General features: G+C 42.8%; 4 protein-coding genes across 4 annotated transcripts in view; 3 read left to right on the top strand and 1 right to left on the bottom strand.

The window, feature by feature from the left end:
* The first annotated feature begins 2,999 nt into the window (after nucleotides 1-2,999).
* On the top strand, nucleotides 3,000-4,509 carry U2a (small nuclear ribonucleoprotein polypeptide A'-like U2A). Its single transcript, XM_076830745.1, has 4 exons — nucleotides 3,000-3,186; nucleotides 3,280-3,320; nucleotides 3,516-4,092; nucleotides 4,170-4,509. Exons 1-4 carry the CDS (start codon nucleotides 3,105-3,107, stop codon nucleotides 4,208-4,210), a joined length of 741 nt encoding a protein of 246 aa, XP_076686860.1. The 5' UTR covers nucleotides 3,000-3,104; the 3' UTR covers nucleotides 4,211-4,509.
* Nucleotides 4,510-5,336: 827 nt separating this feature from the next.
* Nucleotides 5,337-6,891, top strand: Nd-b18 (NADH dehydrogenase (ubiquinone) B18 subunit). The gene is made up of 3 exons (XM_076830749.1): nucleotides 5,337-5,512; nucleotides 6,451-6,619; nucleotides 6,679-6,891. Exons 1-3 carry the CDS (start codon nucleotides 5,407-5,409, stop codon nucleotides 6,770-6,772), a joined length of 369 nt encoding a protein of 122 aa, XP_076686864.1. The 5' UTR covers nucleotides 5,337-5,406; the 3' UTR covers nucleotides 6,773-6,891.
* A 660-nt stretch (nucleotides 6,892-7,551) lies between these two features.
* The window catches only part of LOC143378767 (very long chain fatty acid elongase AAEL008004), a 39,076-nt gene continuing 27,871 nt past the window's right edge, over nucleotides 7,552-18,756 (bottom strand). Inside the window, exons 3-5 of the mRNA XM_076830732.1 lie at nucleotides 17,462-17,599; nucleotides 16,093-16,335; nucleotides 7,552-10,195 (exon numbers count right to left, since the gene is read on the bottom strand). Coding sequence (XP_076686847.1) covers nucleotides 10,016-10,195; nucleotides 16,093-16,335; nucleotides 17,462-17,599 — 561 coding nt within the window. The 3' untranslated portion in view covers nucleotides 7,552-10,015. The remainder of the gene's footprint in view (nucleotides 10,196-16,092; nucleotides 16,336-17,461; nucleotides 17,600-18,756) is intronic.
* Sit (stuck in traffic) overlaps nucleotides 17,499-18,756 on the top strand; it is an 82,554-nt gene continuing 81,296 nt past the window's right edge. The window contains exon 1 of the mRNA XM_076830736.1: nucleotides 17,499-17,625. The gene's annotated coding sequence lies outside the window, so the exon portion shown is untranslated. The remainder of the gene's footprint in view (nucleotides 17,626-18,756) is intronic.

Below are 18,756 nucleotides of genomic sequence, written 5' to 3'. Positions count from 1 at the left end.
GCGAAATTCGCCCACCGATCTCAGTCTCTCTGTGATTGTTCCGTTCGTCGCGATCGAGCAGCTGGCGAATTATGATCGCGAGACCTATCCAAGCAGTCTGATGACTACGCGCCGTAGGGCTAATTAAAAATTGATTGACACTTTAAGTAGCTCAAGGCTTCGAAATGTCGCATCCTGCAAGTCGGTCTGGCCTTCCTCGGTTCCTCTCGAAAGAGAACATTCCAACAGTTTTACAGAAATTATTGGAGAACGCGCCAAAGCTGTGCGCCGTAAAGCGCACTAGGGTAGATGCCCCTATTGTGATTCATGCTCAGGAATTAATTAATTACTGACTTCTCTTACTTCAATTTTGCTCGGTGAAAATTTATATTGGTGTTTTGAACTTTTCTCTTTATTAACGCATTTTTGGGGGTTAAGAATGTTAATTCTTTATATTCTTTTTAATTTAAATAATTTTTACATAATTTTCGTCCCAATTGCGGTGCCCTGAAAAGTGCCTCCTTTGAATAGCATTCACTAGAATCCCGAGCGTTCTGTTTCTTTCTGAGAGAGAAAAATAAGTTTAGGTTTAGCAGTTACAGAGATTAAGGAGCGCTGAGGGGCACCTTAAATACGGACAAGCGTTAAATTCCTGTGTCTATTACTGGCATCACTTTAAAAAATACGAAAACGTTTCAAAAGTGCTCACTTCGCTAGTTTTCATCAAATTAGAAGCTTTTATGGTATAATTAACACTTCACATAAGTGCAAATCATGATAATTATCAGTTTCTTCACTTCTGTAAATCCATCGAAATCTTCATGTGCATTTTTTAATTTTTTTTTCTACTTGCTTTAATTGTTTCAGAATGCAACCGTCTAGTTTGTAGCACATACATTAACAGTTTAACTTAATTAAAAAAATCCTTTCCTTATTTATTTATGCGAGATTTTGTGTACGCCTTCTTTAAATATAAAGGCACCGTTATTGGGACGTCTACCCTAGGCGCGAGCAGGGGCCTCACTCCCTATGGGGCCACATTTTAAACCCTTACTTCTCGAAAACGATAATATAAAAAACAGCCCAGTTATACCTAGTTGCAGAATAAAATACTTCTTCTTAAATATTAAATTCAGAATATAAAAACTAGAGGCAGCTGAAAAATTTGTGAGGCTTCGTAATGATATTGCGCCTAGGGCCCCCAACAGTATAAATGGGGCAGTGATCGCGCGTGCCGCGGGTGAAGTTTGAATTCTGCTACTCGAATGGATCGATCTTGCGATGTAACGCACGGTGCCCTCCGATTGGGTGCCGCGCGTGATTCGGCGGCGCGGCGTCTTTGTGGCGAACCGATTCGAGTAAACAGGAACCCATCCGCGGCATCAGAATTTCTAATGAGAGGTGTGAAGACCAAGAACTTTAACTTTTATACCGACGTTAAATTAAACATTTGGATAATGCGCGCATTATTATACGGCCGGTGGCAGCTGCGGATGCCATTAATCGACATGTAACGTGGAAACTTGTCGGAAATGTGCGATTCAAGGACGAATTAAATCATTGACGATAATACCTATAACCGGAATATGTACGGGGTGTTCGCGGATCCATGGCGGGAACCTGCTTGCACACCTTTAGTACACGCCGCAGTGAAGAATGTTAGTAAACGTGTCAATCCATTGCATCCAAGCTATAAAACACTTTTCCCTATGATCGATCGATCGATGCAAGGAATATCAGATTTCTAAGAAATTTAATTTTCTTTATCGGTAACCAACACAAATGACCGGATTTTTTTGTTACCGGTATTAGATTATTGTCTCAAGAATACTCGTGCAAAATTTTATTCAAATCGGTCCAGGAATATCTGAGATCTGCTCGGTACCGTAAATGATGTAACTATGAAGAGGCCTTGGGAGAGGGGGCTGCTATAGCACCATTTCGTGAGATATCAATTTTCTTTTTCAAGATAATACATCTTAATTTACACACACCAAAGTGTATATATTGATTTTTAAATACCATGTTTCTTTATACGAAAAAAAAATCATAAAAGTGACCCTATTTTCCGACCTGTCGAGGGTACGTAACCCCTTAATTTAACTATTATGATAATGTTGATTATTTTTTTGTTTCATTTTAATTTCTAATATTGTCAACTTATAAGTAACGCAGGATAAAAAAATAAAATATTTTTTTCTTCTTATTTAAGGGAAACCTTAAGCGTTCGGCACTAGGGGAGCTCCCCCTACGCTCGAATAGTGGCGTTCTTGAATAATGGAAATTCTGCTGCGCTTGAAACTGTAATGCCTCTACCAGACCAAGCTGACCGAGACCAGAACGTAACGGAGGTCGTTACATTATAGCAACAGTGCGGCCGGTTAATTGATTCTATACGGCCCTGAATGGCCGTAAACGGTAAGCGATGTAATAATTAATGTGAACGTTGCCTACGTAAGGGAAAGTGTACTCCTTGCGTTTTTACCGATCGTCGGACGTAACTGGTTTTATTGTCGCTATCGTAACCGAGCGAATCGTATTTGCTATTAACTAAGTAGTAGAAAAAGTTTTCATTCTGTCTTCATTCATTCATTCATCCATTCTCTTCTTGGGAAGCTGTTGCCTTATCGTTATTCTTCCTGCTTATTTCGCCTGCTTTATCTCGCGCTGTAATTCGTACACTTAAATTAAAATAATAAAACCTAATTCTGAGTTTCGGTGTCGAATTAACTTCATTCATAAAATTTCTTAGATTCAGACGAATCTAATAAGAAACAGAATAAAGTTAGGTTGCAATGCTTTCGTAACTATCACAGTTGTTAAGCCTACTTGCAATCAGTTTTTCAACGAAAATTTATGATTACCACTTTGGTATATACTACTTTCAGTGTTTATTATTACTTAATAGACTTAAAGTACATATCATGTATTTGCAAGTTGAATACCGGCAAGTGGTAAGAAGTTTTGAATTTTCAAACGAAGGTTGGCCACACTGCGCGCATTTCCGAATTGCCAACTGCGAGAGTCAAACTTCCGCAGAGAACTTCATTGAACTGAGTGTTGTGATTGTTAATTGCGCGCTTGATGTTAATTTGTGCATTGAGTATAGAGAATATTATTAAAAGATGGTTAAACTAACGCCAGATTTAATACAACAGTCTATGCAGTATATCAATCCCGTAAAGGATCGCGAATTAGATCTCAGAGGTATATAAACGATGTCCATAAAACAATTATAACCTAAAAACTGTCATCGATTCTTCAATTTCTTAACGTTCTCTTAATTATTCTTCGTTGCAGGATATAAAATACCCACGATTGAAAACCTGGGTGCCACGCTGGTTAGTATTCGAATCGCTAAATGCCTCGTCCTCAATATTTTTTTCGACCGTGTTTACGCACGTTTTGGTTAGGCATGACCTTCTTTATTTACGTTTGTGATGGCTGATGACGTCATCCGCGCTTAAGACGCAAATGCTTTCGGAGCATTACTGTTTCGCGATTAATGAATTATTAATAGAAATCATTCATTCCAGGATCAATTCGACACCATAGACTTCTCAGACAACGATATCCGAAAATTAGATGGCTTTCCTCTCCTGAAACGAATCAAAACACTTTTTTTCAACAACAACCGTATCGTAAGAATCGGCGAGGGATTGGAGCACTGTATCCCCAACATGGAGACCCTAATGTTAACCGGAAATATGATTCAAGAGCTCGGGGACTTGGAGCCACTGACGCAGCTGAAAAGTTTGACGAATCTGTGCCTGCTGCAGAATCCGGTCTCCGCGAAACCTCAGTACAGGCAGTACGTCGTATACAGGTTCCCGCAGCTGAGGCTTCTAGATTTTAGGAAAATTAAACTGAAGGAACGCGACGCGGCGGTCGCCTACTTCAGAAGTAAAAAAGGAAAGGAAATGGTTCGCGAGATAGCCAAGAAAGCTAAGACGCAAACTTCTGGAACAGCTGCGGATAAGCCTCTAACTACTCCGGAGGAGCGCAACAAAATCAGAGAAGCGATCACCAATGCTTCTTCCCTGGAGGAAGTGCAGCGCCTTAGTAAATTGCTTCAAGCCGGACACATGCCCAGCGAAGATAGATTACAAAACGGTAGTATCCCATCTACTTGTGACTTCGCGAATATCACGCGCTTGATTGTACTGACTGTGTCCGCTTGATTGTTCCAGGAAACTCGATGCCCGAGGCAATGGAAGAAGAGGACGATTAAAGCTACTAAAAAATATTCTCAGATTTAGGTTGTACAAGAACAATTTTTCTTTTCGCTGTAAGTATTCGATCGATACTGTTGGTGGGATTGAGAACAGATTGTTAAGCTAATAAGAACCTGTGTGCTACACAAACTGAACTTTGTTCGAAATAATTCACATTGGCGAGAATAAAACCATTGAGATACCCAATTGCCCTGAAGCGACTGCGTAAATATATTGCGCCACCAAAATCACTCCAAATTTTTAATACATGCGTATGTTTATTTCAGTGAAATTTCAATAAACCATATCTGCAGAAGTTTTTGTATACTATTTTATTCTCCCGCGGAGATCGTCATCAGGAATCTCTCTTAAGGGGTTATACCTAGTCACGCGGCCGAAAGGAGGCGAATATTTGCATTTTTTTTTTGAAGAAGCGGAAGCATATACTTTTACAAAACTTTTTGCGCTTAAAAAAGCATTATTTAAAGAACATTTGGTAATTTTTTTGGTAGAAAAATATTTACGTTTATAATAAAGTAACAACCGACATCCAACCGTAGTAGCATTTCTGGTTGGCCCACAGTATTCCCAAGTTGAGAATTAGTTGGCCTTCAAAATGCCAACAATAAATGCTACTAGGGAAGAAGCCTTTTTAAAAATTTGCTCTTGTGGTGAGCATTGCCATTCGGAACCAGATTATCTAGAATCAAAATACAAAAAAGATTTCGTTAATATATTAATGTATCCTCAGATTGACGGAGGGAATTTTCTGAAATATTAATTTAAAACAAAATGGCGGCTATTTAAAGTTGAAATACTGATTTCTTTCGCGTGATTTTTGCAGTTACTTTATCATAAACGTAAATATTTTTCTACGAAAAAATTACCAAATGTTCTTTAAAAGTTGCTCTTTTAAGTGCAAAAACTTCTGTAAGAATATATGCTTCCGCTTTTTAAAAAAAAATTCACAAACATTCGCCTCTTTTCGGCCGTCTGACTAGGTATAACCCCTTAACGAGCTCCTTTTTGAACGAAGAGAAATCGAGTCAGAGACTCACGCTTTAATGTTTAAATGTTTTCCCTGCATATTCCGCTTACGACTTACGAGTTACGTAAGTTAGTATCGCCAGATGTCAGCATCGCGCGGAGTGTTCTGCTTTACAATTTCGGATACACAGTTTCCACCGTAATTTTATAGAATTTTGTAACAGAAATGGGTAACGCGTTGAGACCAATCGCGAGTGAAGATTACCCCGAATCTCACAAGCCACCTTCGTTCGACCCGCAACTTGGATTTCCTAATGGCCGTAAGAAGAGAGGCAAGTATTTCATGCAGTCCTAACCCTCAACGAGTTTAAATTCATTCGCCAGTATTTTGCGCTAATTATCTTTCGATTACATCAACGATGTCTTCGTTCGACCCATTATGTTAAACCATCACTGTTCCGCTCTTACTGTTTGAAGATTCGATCGTGTTGCATTCATTGTTTTCATATCGTAAACGCTTCGCCAGTGACATAACTACGCTAAAAAACCTCCGATTGTACATGGACGGTTCAAAGTGTATTCTTAATGGAACTGCTCATGATTCTCTTTTCTTTCGAAATGCTTGTAATTAACACTGGAACAACCAACGAATGATGTATACCTACTTTTACTGAAGGGGTCAAAATGACTTGTTTTTTAAATTATTAAGTAATTTAAGAAAAGACGTATTTTATTTCGTTTTTATATATTGTCCTATTTTATTAGCGAAAATTGAATATAAACTGTATAATGCAATAATCACGCATAAAATTCAAAGACCCCTCCTTGGTAGATCTAGTGTTAATAACATTGGCTGTGCATGAAAGCATTTAATCTTGGGAGAGCGGAAAATATTTTTAATGCAAATTCAATAAAATTCATTAGGTGATTTAAAAATTTATTTAAAGAATAAAATCCAGTTTTCTTTTTACAACGGCCTCTCTTTGGGGGATGCCAGGGCCCCTTGAATCCTCCTTTGGGTGCGCTACTGTTTGCAAGATTATGTTAATAAGTGTCTCGAATAGATTTTTAAGTGACTTTCAAGAATATTAGAATCGAGGTGATAGTAGAATTTGTAGTAAACCTTGAAGATTTGAAGCTTGTGTCTTGCAGGTAGAAGCGTCATTTTTGGTCTCGTGTAAATCTGGCCATCATATGCGAAAGATTCATTAATAATTAGCAGGGTTTGTTAATTCATCCGGAAGTATTATGTATGTATTTTACTTTCCAGTTATGGTAGCAACGGAACAGGAGATGAGAGCTGCCCTTGTTCCATTATATTTTAGGGATTATTGCGCTCACAAGTACATAGAGTATTTGCAGTGTCAAAGACTGCATTACCCATTCATGAATGCCTGTAAACAGCAGCAACACGCGTACTTAGAATGCGAAGTTGACGAGTAAGTCGCCTGTGAAGGTTTGTTCTAGCCCTGTATAATGACATCGGCGATTGTTTCAGTGGTCTTATGAGGATGAAAGAGTACGAAAGAGAGCGCAGACTTCGTAGGAGAGAAAAGAGCAAAGGACAAGGTATGACAGCTATGACAGCTTAGATTACAACTCGATCCGTCGTTGCTCGTTTTTAGGATACATACACCCGAAAGCAACCAGCTTTCGACATTGTAAATAATTAACATCAATAAAGGATTTAAATTGTACGAATCAGTAGAAATGACAAGCGATGTTATTTATCCTGTTCTGTTTCCGTTCATAAGCTATATTATTATTATTGTCCATGAGAAAGAGCCCTTAGTATACAGAGAGTGTGGAGATAACATCAACAAAATTATTCAGTCTGAGGAACACAACCAGTATGCATTAAAACCTAGGTACCAAACGTGCGAGACACATTGATTATGCAGGAGATTCCGAAGGGTGTTAACGGAAATTGAAAACAAGTCAATATCTGTGAGATATTGGTTTGTACTCAGGACGATTAACCTTACCGTGAACGATCTTGAACAAAAAGGTTATATCCACAATCATCCTACGAGAGTAGTAATTCCCAGTGCTTGCCGGGCCATAGCCATGGTCAGTGATGCACATTGGGTTACCCAGGGCCGTGGAATCTGTGCTGCAGCATTTTAATTAAACTAATATATGTATTGGTTATGCTTCGGACACATTCCACCTGGGGCCTGACGAGGACAAAGCATAAAAGTTTGAGCGATTCTATGTGTTTAAAATGTCTCGCAAATCTAGTAATGAATCCCAGTGTTTTCAGAGCCTTACTGGTAATCCCCGAGTAGTGGTTGCGAAAGTCGAAACCACCGAGGTCGTCAACTCGCGATACCTGTATCTAACACGTAGGTGCCTCCATAAATCCTTCATGTGAGTAACTTACTGATATTTATTTGTCATTACATAAAAAAGGAATTACATATTTACAAAAGAGCTTTCGTCGCGTGCGAGACGCAAACTAAAAATAAATTACAATCTTAGGATGAGGCTCGAGGCGAAACCCTTATGAAAATTACCGTATCGTCAGGGCGCACGCTCGCTCTCTCTCCACGCAGCCAGGGTATCCAGCGTCCGCCCACCCCTGCTCAAGGGGTGTATCGAGAGGATCGATAAGGTAGAAAGTGTTTGCACTCAGCTGGCTGCCGGAGAAAGCATTGCATATGTCCGCGGAGGGGTTTGTCCCTTAATCGCTAGCGTTCCGTCGTTTCGTTGTCTTCCCTCCGAAAGAATTCGAGTGAGTGTTTAACCCCTAGACGGCCACACGGTCAGCCGGTCGTATTGTGGATGGGAGGAATGCAGTGTGGTCGTAAAAGCAGTTGGGGGACGAAAGCGGTGGAGTGTTGGATGTTAACAGCTGGGGAAACCCGGGCGAAATGCAGGCGTGGAAGGTCTATACCCTCAAGGGGCATAGCTTCAGGGGCGAATGTAGCGTGTCGAGATAGTAAGAGCTAACTCAGCTAACGTGATTGGTTCCACGAAGCTGCTTATAATCACAGCTTCATCCTTCGTGTATGAAATTGATTGTAAACTATACTAACCCACATTCTTTGCGAAATTGTAATCATATAAATTGAAATCATAAAAAATTGAATTTTTTTCAATGTGGGTGAGTCTGTTTTTGCTCTTAATGCCTCAATTCGCCGGTAAAGTGATGTCTATCGATTCAACGAAACACCCTGCGTATCGTTATCAACTGCATTCTTCCAATCCACGCGTGAATCCCGCAACGAGAGCGATCCTCGCGGAAACCTGCCGGGGTTCACGCACGGCTACGAAGTCCGATTTAATAGCCAGGTTTCGCAAGGGACGTTGCGCTCTAGATCCATCGGTTCGCCAGGCAGCTCACTAGTGAGAGGAATTTCGTTTTTAGACAGATGTGCGGCGTGTCTGTGTGTAAAAGCGCGCCTCACTTGCACCTGTCTCGGTTATCGTGATAGAGATTGACACCGTTCCCGGCTCGCTGCCGTATGACGCGTGAGCGTGTCCTCTCGCGACTTATGTTTAAGAGGTTGCGACAGACACTCGAGGTTACATGATAATCAAACAACGCATAAATAATTGTAAATAGAAGATTGAGCTTATGGTCGCGGAATGGGCCGTCGAGAGTGCCGTTTGGTCCATGTACAGGGTAGCGCGTGAGATAATCTACAAACTTCTCCAAAATGCCAGGGTTATTTTGACAAGATCCTGCGAAGTATGTGACTATTTGTGTCCCTTCTCGAAAGAAACTCTGTTTAGTCTTCTGTAATCAAGTGTGCTAAGTTGTTGATGGACAATGACCGCGTTGGCAACAGGTAGATGCGGATTGAGCATCGCAGACAGTCTACACTTCTACAGCTTCATCACTGAGCAGACACTGCTTATTTCGATAAGGCATGGAGATAAGTAGATCGATTGGATGTGTGACGTTTCTGCTTTAAAGTATCTCGCGGGATACCCTGCACTGTTTCCCAAGTGGTGTCCCCAAAGCACTTTCCTTTCGGTTGAGTTTCCTGCGTTTCCCTGTCGACAGAGAGGATTAGCAGTCGCGTGGCGCGCTTATCGCCCGAGTGGCCCAAGCCGTCCCAGAGATTTAAATAGACCCGCGAAGACGATGCCCCTCGGCGCTCCCTAAGTCTACACCTATATTTACAGTAACCTTAATTACAGACCTGATCGGCGCGCAACAATTAGAGTAGAAACGGAATAATAATAATAACGGACCACTAAATTAACGACACCAAGGACCGATCGATGTATGAAACTACGTCGATTCTGGGTTTTCGATGCACTTTCTCGCGTCACGCGAGCCGAGCTGAAGCCAGGAGCTCGATCCGTTCGTTAATCCCGATGCTGCGAATTACTTGCTCGCACCGGAGAATCGGTCGTGGGTCAAGAACGAGTGCCTCGGAAGCCCTGGTCCGAGCTGTTCGCGAGACCTGAGATGCTCTGCGGAGGACACGAGGGATAACAAGTGAAGTCCTCTTCCGTACGGAAGGAATCTGTAAGCTCCAGCCCAATGGGTTGATCGAGCTTGATCTTGCTGACGATCGGGACCGCGGATCAGCTTCCAGCGCGATTCTTTCGAACCGTTCAGATGACTAGTTTCGCGTGATTATCGGTAAAACAATCTAATCAACGGGGAGTATGGATCTTCTATTCAGAGGCTCTATCGAACAGTTTGCTAAATAGTTGTTCTAACGTTCAACGGGAGGAGGAGAGGGCTATTGCAGCTCGCCCCGTAGAGTTAAGAAATTCACTCTTCCTTCAAAGCCGATCCGCAGTCCTTCGATCGTACGCGGTCGTTGGAGTGTATCGTGGAGAAATTCGGGTATGTGCGCGTTAAGACCCCTCGTTTATTCGTCCTTCAGCTCCTTCTTCGTTCTCCTCCTGCTGTACGCCCGCCGGTAGAAGTCGGAGAAGAGGACGAAGAAGATCGACGAGTGGAGCAGAAGAAGGGCCGCTATCAGTTTCGGGTAGCCGCAGTCGAAGACCAGGGCCTGGGTGCTGTGCACGAAAACCAGGAAAAACTGCACCTGCGAATGGAACGGAAAGGCATTTAGTCGCGCCTTCTCCTGCTGACGGTGAGCTATTAGAGATTTCCCACGATAATCGGTTAATGTTCGTTTGAACAACGATCGGCGAACATTGTGTAGCTTGCGTAGATTGTGAGGATGACGAGGTCTGTGTAAGAGTTCAAGTATGATTAGGGTGTCTTTTTTAGGAGGGACCATTTTGGGGTTGGACTAGGCGACAAATGCGATTTAATTAAGTTTGATTCACAGTAATACCTATTGTTACAATGCAGCAATTGGTAACAATCTACTTACCACTACCTACTCAAAATGGTAGCCTTGGGTGTGATCGCGAGTGTAGACATCTGGTTATAGAATTTTTCACGCGTCAGGGTATTTTTATTCAATTCTATTCGGACTATATCGCTATGAAAGTGGTGAAAACTACAAGATCTTTCATACACACAGTGGCGGATTGGCCAGGGTGTCAGCTTGCCTGATGGCAAATGGCCTTACACCCTGCAATTACTAAAAAATATACATATATTTCACAAAAATTAGAAACCTACTTTTTTGTCACTTATGTATTTTTTCAAAATTTATTTATTTCATATAAAAATTAAATGATAGCCTTATAGTTGTGGGTGCGCCCCCTTTGCCTCCTTTGCAACCAATATTTTGAGTCCAACCCCAAAGTAACCCCGACCAATCAAGTGCGTTATTTGTTGAATGAATTCGCAATGCAACGTGCCATTCACGACATAAGTAAGTACCTATTTGTTGCGCCTGTTATAATTGACGAAACCGCGTTTGGCAACGCGCGGTCACGTGGCTTTGCAGGCGCATTAGAGGTGCAAAGTGTCGCAAGCCGACTCGTGTCGCGAGGATATGCGCGCGGACGAGGTGCTCGCCTACACCGGCAAATTCACGGACTTGCACGGTTTATGTACGATCGCGGTAATGGCGCAAGGATAATCGGCAACATTTTGCATAGGTATACCGTGACGGGGGTTCGCCCGGCCACCGCAGGTCCTGGCAAAGAATCTGGCGCAACGCTAGCTAACGATCGATTAAATCGTAGAAAGTGAATTTTCGTTGCACGGCTATGAGACCAGTAATTTAATCCTGCACGAAATAACGCGGTCGCCAACGAAACAAACGCGTTAGGGGACCGATTGCCCGAGTTCAGTAAAAGGTGCGCGATTCGATCGCTCGACCGCAGTGGCTCGTTGTGCCTACTTTTCCCATACAACGTTGCATTATTGTGTATGGGATAAGTAGGCTGCAGCCCGGGGCGGCAAATTTCAAGGGGTGGGAAATTTTGAGAGGTAGGGATTGAAAAAGGTTTAAGCAGGCAAAAGGGAATTAGACAGCTAAAATGAACGGTTTCTTTTAGGTTGGATTGGAGGACGACTATTGACTCATACTAGTTGCACGATTTATAATACTTTATTGCGGATATAACGCGCATTTTAAGACCAGGACACCTTAAAAGTATTAAAAATTGAAGGAAATACAAAGTGCCAAAGTGGGCGCTGCGCGTGAAGACGGTGAACAGCATAAGTCGAGAACGGACCAATATTTATAGTTGGAATTTTAATTGAATCTATAAAACACTTTTCTCCACGAGGTGGAACTCGCTCATTAAGATCGCAGAATTCTGAAAAATTTTATTAAATATTTTTTAGAGAATTATATCAGGAGAAATGTTCAAAGTTGATTTTTTTTTAATAACTTCGCAAATTTCCGATAAAATGTTTCAGTCAAGGTCCACCTTGTAGATTTTGAGTCAAAGAATATTCGTTGACAACGGGTTGGCTTTCAGATGAGTCATTCGACAGGAATCACGTTCACCACCTTGAGGCGCGCATTGCGCAGCGGCCACTTTGGCGCTTTGTATTTCCTTAAATTTTTAATATTTTAAAGGTTATATCCAGAATGAAGTATTGTCAAACGTGCAAACGTTATGAGTTATTAGTCGTGCTTCAATCCAACCCAAAAGAAACCGTTCATTTTAGCCGTCTAATACCCTTGCACCCTCTTAAACACAGGGGCTTGAGGCGACTTTAAAAAAAATTCACCTTTTCGTCATCTAGCAAATAAGTAATAACATGTCATTGAATTAATTTAAAAATTATCTCGACTCTTTCCAATTAACATATCTGATGATATCTCACAGAAAGTGCGGCAGACGCTTGTTAGCCTAGGGGCGTCAAATCTCCAACCCGCTCCTGCGTTCTTTTTACCATTTCTACCGACTCAGCAGGAAAGCTTGCAGTCCCGGATGAAACCATTCTCCGGAGAAGTTTTTGGAGAACGCGACTCCATTACAAAACCTTGCATAACCTCTCTCCAACCACAACATTCATGACCTACACTTTCAAATATCGTCTTCAGCAGCTTCTGCGTGGTTACGTCGATTGTCTAACTGAAACAGGAGCACTAGTAGGTCAACACAGAAGTATCCCCTGCCACCCACGATCTCAAAGACCGAGAGGCACCCGCACGGCCCTCGAACGAACCTGTTTACCCAACCCGATCCTTTCATTTACATCATAGAACCCAAACAACTGTCGTAGAAGCACTTTCCTCGCGTCTGGTACTCGCGGTGGGCTAACTCTCGCGAGCCTTCGGTTGCGGAACGTCCTCCAAGAAGAGCCGCGGATGATGCGGAGGAGGAGAGCCGGGGAGGGTGAGAAACGACGGTGTACGGGAAAAGGACATCGTCACCTGTCCTTTGAGAGGTCCCCGATCGATGGTATTGCGGGATAAAATCTAGGTAGCTGAGCGGATAGGTGAGGCTTCGCAGGCATGCAGTCGGTTCGCGGTGCTTAGACATGGCAATGTTGACGGCGGTGGTGGTGGCGGCGATGGTGGTGGTAGGACACGGTGCTGTATGGCATATCGGAATGCCAAATTGTTGCGCCACCGCGACGTAGTCGGCCGAGTCCGGCCAAAGCAAGTCAGCCGGCAATTGCCTAACGTTGTACTTTTCACTTTCCCTCACCCCTACCACCGCGGTCCGCGTGAAATTTTGTCCAGGGACTTGCTCTAGTGGCCACCGATGGCCCAGAATCCGTGGGAGACGGTGAACCGTGCGCGGGTCCGACCCCACGCCGGATCTATCGATCCTTCCTATGCGTCCTTCCAGCAAATCGATCGTCACCGCAGCGGCGGTTAGAGACCAAACCAGCGAGGTTTGCCGTCTTTCGCAGGGCTGATCTTCCAGTAATAGGCTATGAGCGATAATGGGCATTTAATGGCGTCTGTTGCAAGTCTCCCGCGCTGTTCGGTTACCTCCAGGCGCAGATTGCTTGGTAAATACCGCCGTGCGTTGTTGATGGCGTGTGGCTTAGGCGAGGCGGCTTTTAGATGATCGGTGGTAGGCTAGATTGGTCTTCCTCAGAATAAATAAATCAGTGATGAGCAACCTTCGGCCGGTAGGGGTCCAAAAGTGGAAACCTGATACTCTACAAGGGCTGCAATATTAAATACTTAAATATACTAATCGAAGGATTTTAATTTATGGGGTGAATTTGTTATTTCTGATATAGATTTACGATTGAAGCAATTGTGGGTCGCCAGGTGCTCATCGTTCATATAAAAATTATCTTAGGATAGGAGGACTTTCAAGTTTCCCAAGTCGTCTCAGATTTTGTAGATTCTTCAGCAGCTTCTTCGTTTAAATGGCATTCAGAAAGATTCTTCGAGCCTTTCCCACTTAGCCTAAGGGATTAGTAACCCTTCCACCATCCAAGCGGTCACTGCAATCTAGGCGCGCAATTTGCACACAATGAAGGTGTCGAGCAGGTGTTCGTTCCGCTATCCGCGGATCGCGCGTTGTCCATTAAATCTTGATCGCCCGTTTTCCGTCTTCCCTCCTCCCTGATTGGGGACTGCGCGGATTGCAGCAACGCCGAGCTCGCCTGGGGCCTACCCGCGTTTGTTTAGAGTTTTAGAGCGTGCCGGAGCCGATGCACCCCGCGCTTGATTCGACTTTGCGCCTCCGCTCACTTTCATCGATGCGGATTATTATCCGACCGGGCTGCAGCCGGCGTTGTGCAAGAAGAAGGTATCGCGAATCTCGCTCTAAAAACTGTTTGGTGCCCGGTGGCCGCTTATTGCGCGATCTTGTTGCTTTCGCCGCGGTCACGTGCGCACGCGCGCTAGAAAAGTGCGGAGGAAAACAGCGGTTCCGATTTCAAAGACGTGAAATACCCTCGCACGGTGTCCGATACCTAGCGTTACTCGTCTTCGCGCGTTTCTGCCAGTTATTGGCTGTAAATGCAGCGACTTTTTAGGGGTGTTTTTGGTCTGGTGGTTCTTTGTGGTGTTCGACGTCCATTCTACGCTCTGGAGGTGACCTTCTTTCTCATTTCTTTCAGTGTAATAGAGGAATCGCGTTTGTTTGCAAGCTGATGGGTATTAGAAGGGGTATTGGACGTATATGCTGCGGGAGTGCCAATGTTGGCAGCATTCTTTGGGGAGGCAAGGTTCTCAGACCTCTTGCTCTAAAGTTTAATGCTGCAAAACTTCTAAGCTTCAAAAGATTAAAGGTTCGAAACTACAAAGGTTCCGTATTTCAAAGGATCCAAAATACAAAGGTTCAACCCTCAAAACTTTAAAGTTTCAAAACTTGAAAGCTTCAAAACTTCAAAATTTCAAAGCCCCAAAAACTTTAAAGTTTCAAAACTTTAAACAGACAAAACTTCAATGATCCCAACCTTCAACGCTTCAAAACTTTAAAGGTTCAGAACTTCAAAGCTTGAAAACTTTAAAGGTTCAAAACTTCAAAGCTTCAGAACTTCAACGTTCGAAAACTTTAAAGCTTTAAAACTTTAAAGCTTCATAACTTTAAAACTTCAAGACTACAAAACTTCAAAACTATAAAGGTTTAAAACTTCAAAGTTCTCAAACTTCAACGCTTGAAAACTTTAAAGGTTCAGAACTTCAGGACTTCAAAGCTTGAGAACTTTAAAGGTTCAAAACTTCAAAGCTTCAGAACTTCCACGTTCGAAAACTTTAAAGCTTTAAAACTTTAAAGCTTCATAACTTTAAAACTTCAAGACTACAAAGGTTTAAAACTTCAAAGTTCTGAAACTTCAACGCTTCAAAACTTTAAAGGTTCAGAACTTCAAAGCTTCAGAACTTCCACGTTCGAAAACTTTAAAGCTTTAAAACATTAAAGCTTCATAACTTTAACTTACAACTTCAAGACTACAAAACTTAAAAACAATAAAGGTTTAAAACTTTAAAGTTCTCAAACTTCAACGCTTCAAAACTTTAAAGGTTCAGAACTTGAGGACTTCAAAGCCTACAAACTTCAAAGTTTCAAAACTTCAGACTTTCGGACACCCCAGTTTTATGCAGCCACCTATACCCCTCCCAGGTGCTACACAATGCTCTCGAACCGAAGATGGATATTTATGCAATGGAAAGCCATCCGTTTTCTCTTGGACAATGCGCATTGTCCTTGTCGCTAAACTAAATCCATCTTCCTCGGCGGGACACTGAATTTAATGCGCCAACATCGAATTACGTGCACGAGTGGCACCTGTAACTGGTGACCTACATGTTGCACGATTCGATAGTACAACCGCGACAAAAAAGATGTGTGCAGCGCGATATTAAAGATCGAGAACGTTTCTTCGCGGTCGGTCGAAGCACGTCGAAAGTATAAAACGCGTTGGTTTTTGCGCGTAGAAACGGTTACCGGCAATTTCTCGCGGTGGCAAATGGGCTGCAAATGAAAACAGGCTCGTTGGGTAGGAAAGTTTTCGCCAATTGTCAACGCGTCACTGTCCTGATCAGCCTGGCCGGGACCCGAGTGCCGGGACGATTTACCTGACAATCAGGATTAAGTGGGTCGCTACGAAAGGCGGATGAATCCCGAGTGAATATTCACGGAGTGAACCTACCAGCTGCACGGTGGTGAGGTGCTTCTTCCACCACAGATACTTCTGGTACTCGGGCCCCATGGCGGACACCATGTAGTAGGTGTACATTATCACGTGCACCGCGTTGTTTATGAGGTTCCCTAAGGTCCCGTGGCCCCCGGCGATGAATTTCACGCAGATCCACGTCTCGAGGGGCGTCAGAGAGTGGTGGTACAGGTGCAGAAAGGTTATTTGGCTGTCTTTCTTACGCAGAACGAAGAATATCTGAAAGTTCGTAGAGAAACCAGTCAAGGATCGCACTTTTGCATGGATACGAAGTGGCTGAGTTTAATCTGCTGGTCCCGAGTGGACAGAATGGTGGTTTTATTTAGCTTTACTTGTGAGTTTGGTAATTTGCCTGGGTGAAATCTTGCAAGCTACTTTTGACCCACTTCCACACATTCGATCGACTTGAAACTTTGCACACATACGTACTTCCGATCACAATACAGTATTTAAAAGCATATAATAATTGACAATAAAAAATTGTTGTAAAAAGAAGCTTTAGTACATTTTAATAAAAGCTTGTTTTTATTATTTTTTTTTTGTTATATAACATTGAGGAAATACAACGCGTTCCCCGCTGTAGAATTCAGCAACTAAATGATATCAAACTTTTCGTACAAATCCTGCTGCTTCCATTCTTATCCGGAATTAAAAGCATTACTCAAGGGCCATAAGTAAGCCAAATAAACTAAACGAGTACCGTGAAGAATCCAAAGAAAGTAACCTGAAGAGGCAATACTTTAGCTCTAGTATTTTGTACTAAATCTCATGACAAAATTGACTAGGCACACCCTTAAGGAGTCCCCCTTAAACGTCCCTCGCGTTTACGACAACCGGAAATCTGAAACTCTCCGCGACTCAGCAGTATCGCGCTTCGATTCAGCAGGAACCGCGTTCGAACCAAGAATCACCTCACGGATCCCTCAGTTACAGAAATCGTCACACAGGGCTCTTATCTATCCACGCGATCCACTCGCGTGCCCTCGGTTGCCTGAGGACTCTATACCGCAAGAAGATACATAACGATCTCCAACCTGACGATACTATCTCGCCTACCCAGCTGCTCCATCCGCGACACGAGTCCGTCCACCATTCCCCGATCCGCGGAATAACGAAAGCTAGTCGACTCTAAAAGCAAAAACACCGGTTCCAGTGAAAGATCGGCCCCGCAACGGCGAAACTGTTGCGAAGCAACGGTTTTCTGCTGGATTTCTGCTTCAGTGGTCGGTTTCTACGGCGGTATGCGACCGAAAGAAACCCGAAAAGTCGACGGTCCCATCGCGGAACGCTTCCGATCGGTTCTTTCCTTCTTTCGTAACGCTGGGAACTCTGGCTTCGTACGTACCGTGTCAGCGAATTCCGTGAACTTGCTGATGAAGTACCACCAACACAGGTTCGCCATTCGCAGCGCGGACGGGTTGTGGGAGTAGTCCACCGGCTGACACTTGTAGCTGTAATCCAACAGCCAGCCGGACATCAGGTGCTGCGAAACAGGAGGTCACGGTCAAGGTACATTCCCGATTGTTTCGTACGAACGCTTTAGCGATTGTTTCGCGCCGCTTCGCAGCAGGCACTCTCGCTGGGATTAATATTCTTGGGAACGTGTTCGCCAAAGGCGATTTTGCCTTATCGCGCACTTTTCGAGAGTCGATATCTTTAATTGGATCACTCGTGTCTTTGAAAATTGAATATTGGAAAAGATTGTATGCGTTATGACGCTGCAGACTGAAGATGCAAGGCACTGCCCCACTAATGTCATTCAGATTTTTTTACTCAATGAGAATTTCAGAATGTTAAATTCTTATTCGACTGCAGCTCTGCATACAGGGTGGATCAGGGAGAATTACCGACTTGAATGTAGCCAGAGGCATCGTAGTTTTTTTCAATTAAATTTCTTTGGTATGAAAGGTACCATTTCTTGCAACTGAAGTCGCTTAGGAGTGATTTCGATCTTACTTCCCACGATTTCGGAGATATTTAAGGTGGCTAGTCTTATTGATCCATCCTGTGTATAGCTTATTTTTTTTTTATATACATTGTATTTTGTGTGGAATCTTTTTCTTTATATTGGCCCAACTAGTATGTCCTATTTCAAATGTTGGCACTCAGTGTAATAGTCAAAACAAAAATTATAATTAGTGTGCAGGGTGTTCCATAGGAAGCTGCTGAAAGTAAAAATTCAAAAGGTTTTTAGTAGATAAAGGATAGCAGTTTTATTCTAGCTGTGGTGGAAGTGAAAATGAGTAAGCTTGCAACGGAAGAAAAAGTGTATATTATGGAGCGCTATTGTTCTAGAGGAAAAAGTTATAGCAGAGCTTATAGGGGATGCTCTGGAGAAGGTTTTCAATGGTTCTCGTGTAAGATTTAGTTTTGTGCACATTGCGAAAACATTTACCACTAATCCCTGTAAAATCTGCTTCCTTTAACTCAATAAAATAAACGCATAAAAAAAAAACATTTTGTTATAAGGTGTGTATGCTCGTTTAAAACTGTCATCCTTGGTCTACTAAACACCACTTGAATTTTTGTAATAAGTGTGTGCATATATAACTTCCTATAGAACACCCTGAATTTGAAGTTGGACTTCGATTATCGCCTCAAGTTAGATCAAAGGTGATCCTAACAATAAGTAAAATCTTA

The sequence above is a fragment of the Andrena cerasifolii genome, chromosome 2 (genome assembly GCF_050908995.1).
Source record: "Andrena cerasifolii isolate SP2316 chromosome 2, iyAndCera1_principal, whole genome shotgun sequence".
Classification (NCBI taxonomy): Eukaryota; Metazoa; Arthropoda; class Insecta; order Hymenoptera; family Andrenidae; genus Andrena; species Andrena cerasifolii.
Note: the sequence above shows the minus strand (reverse complement) of the source record. Positions and strands in the feature narration are given on the sequence as shown.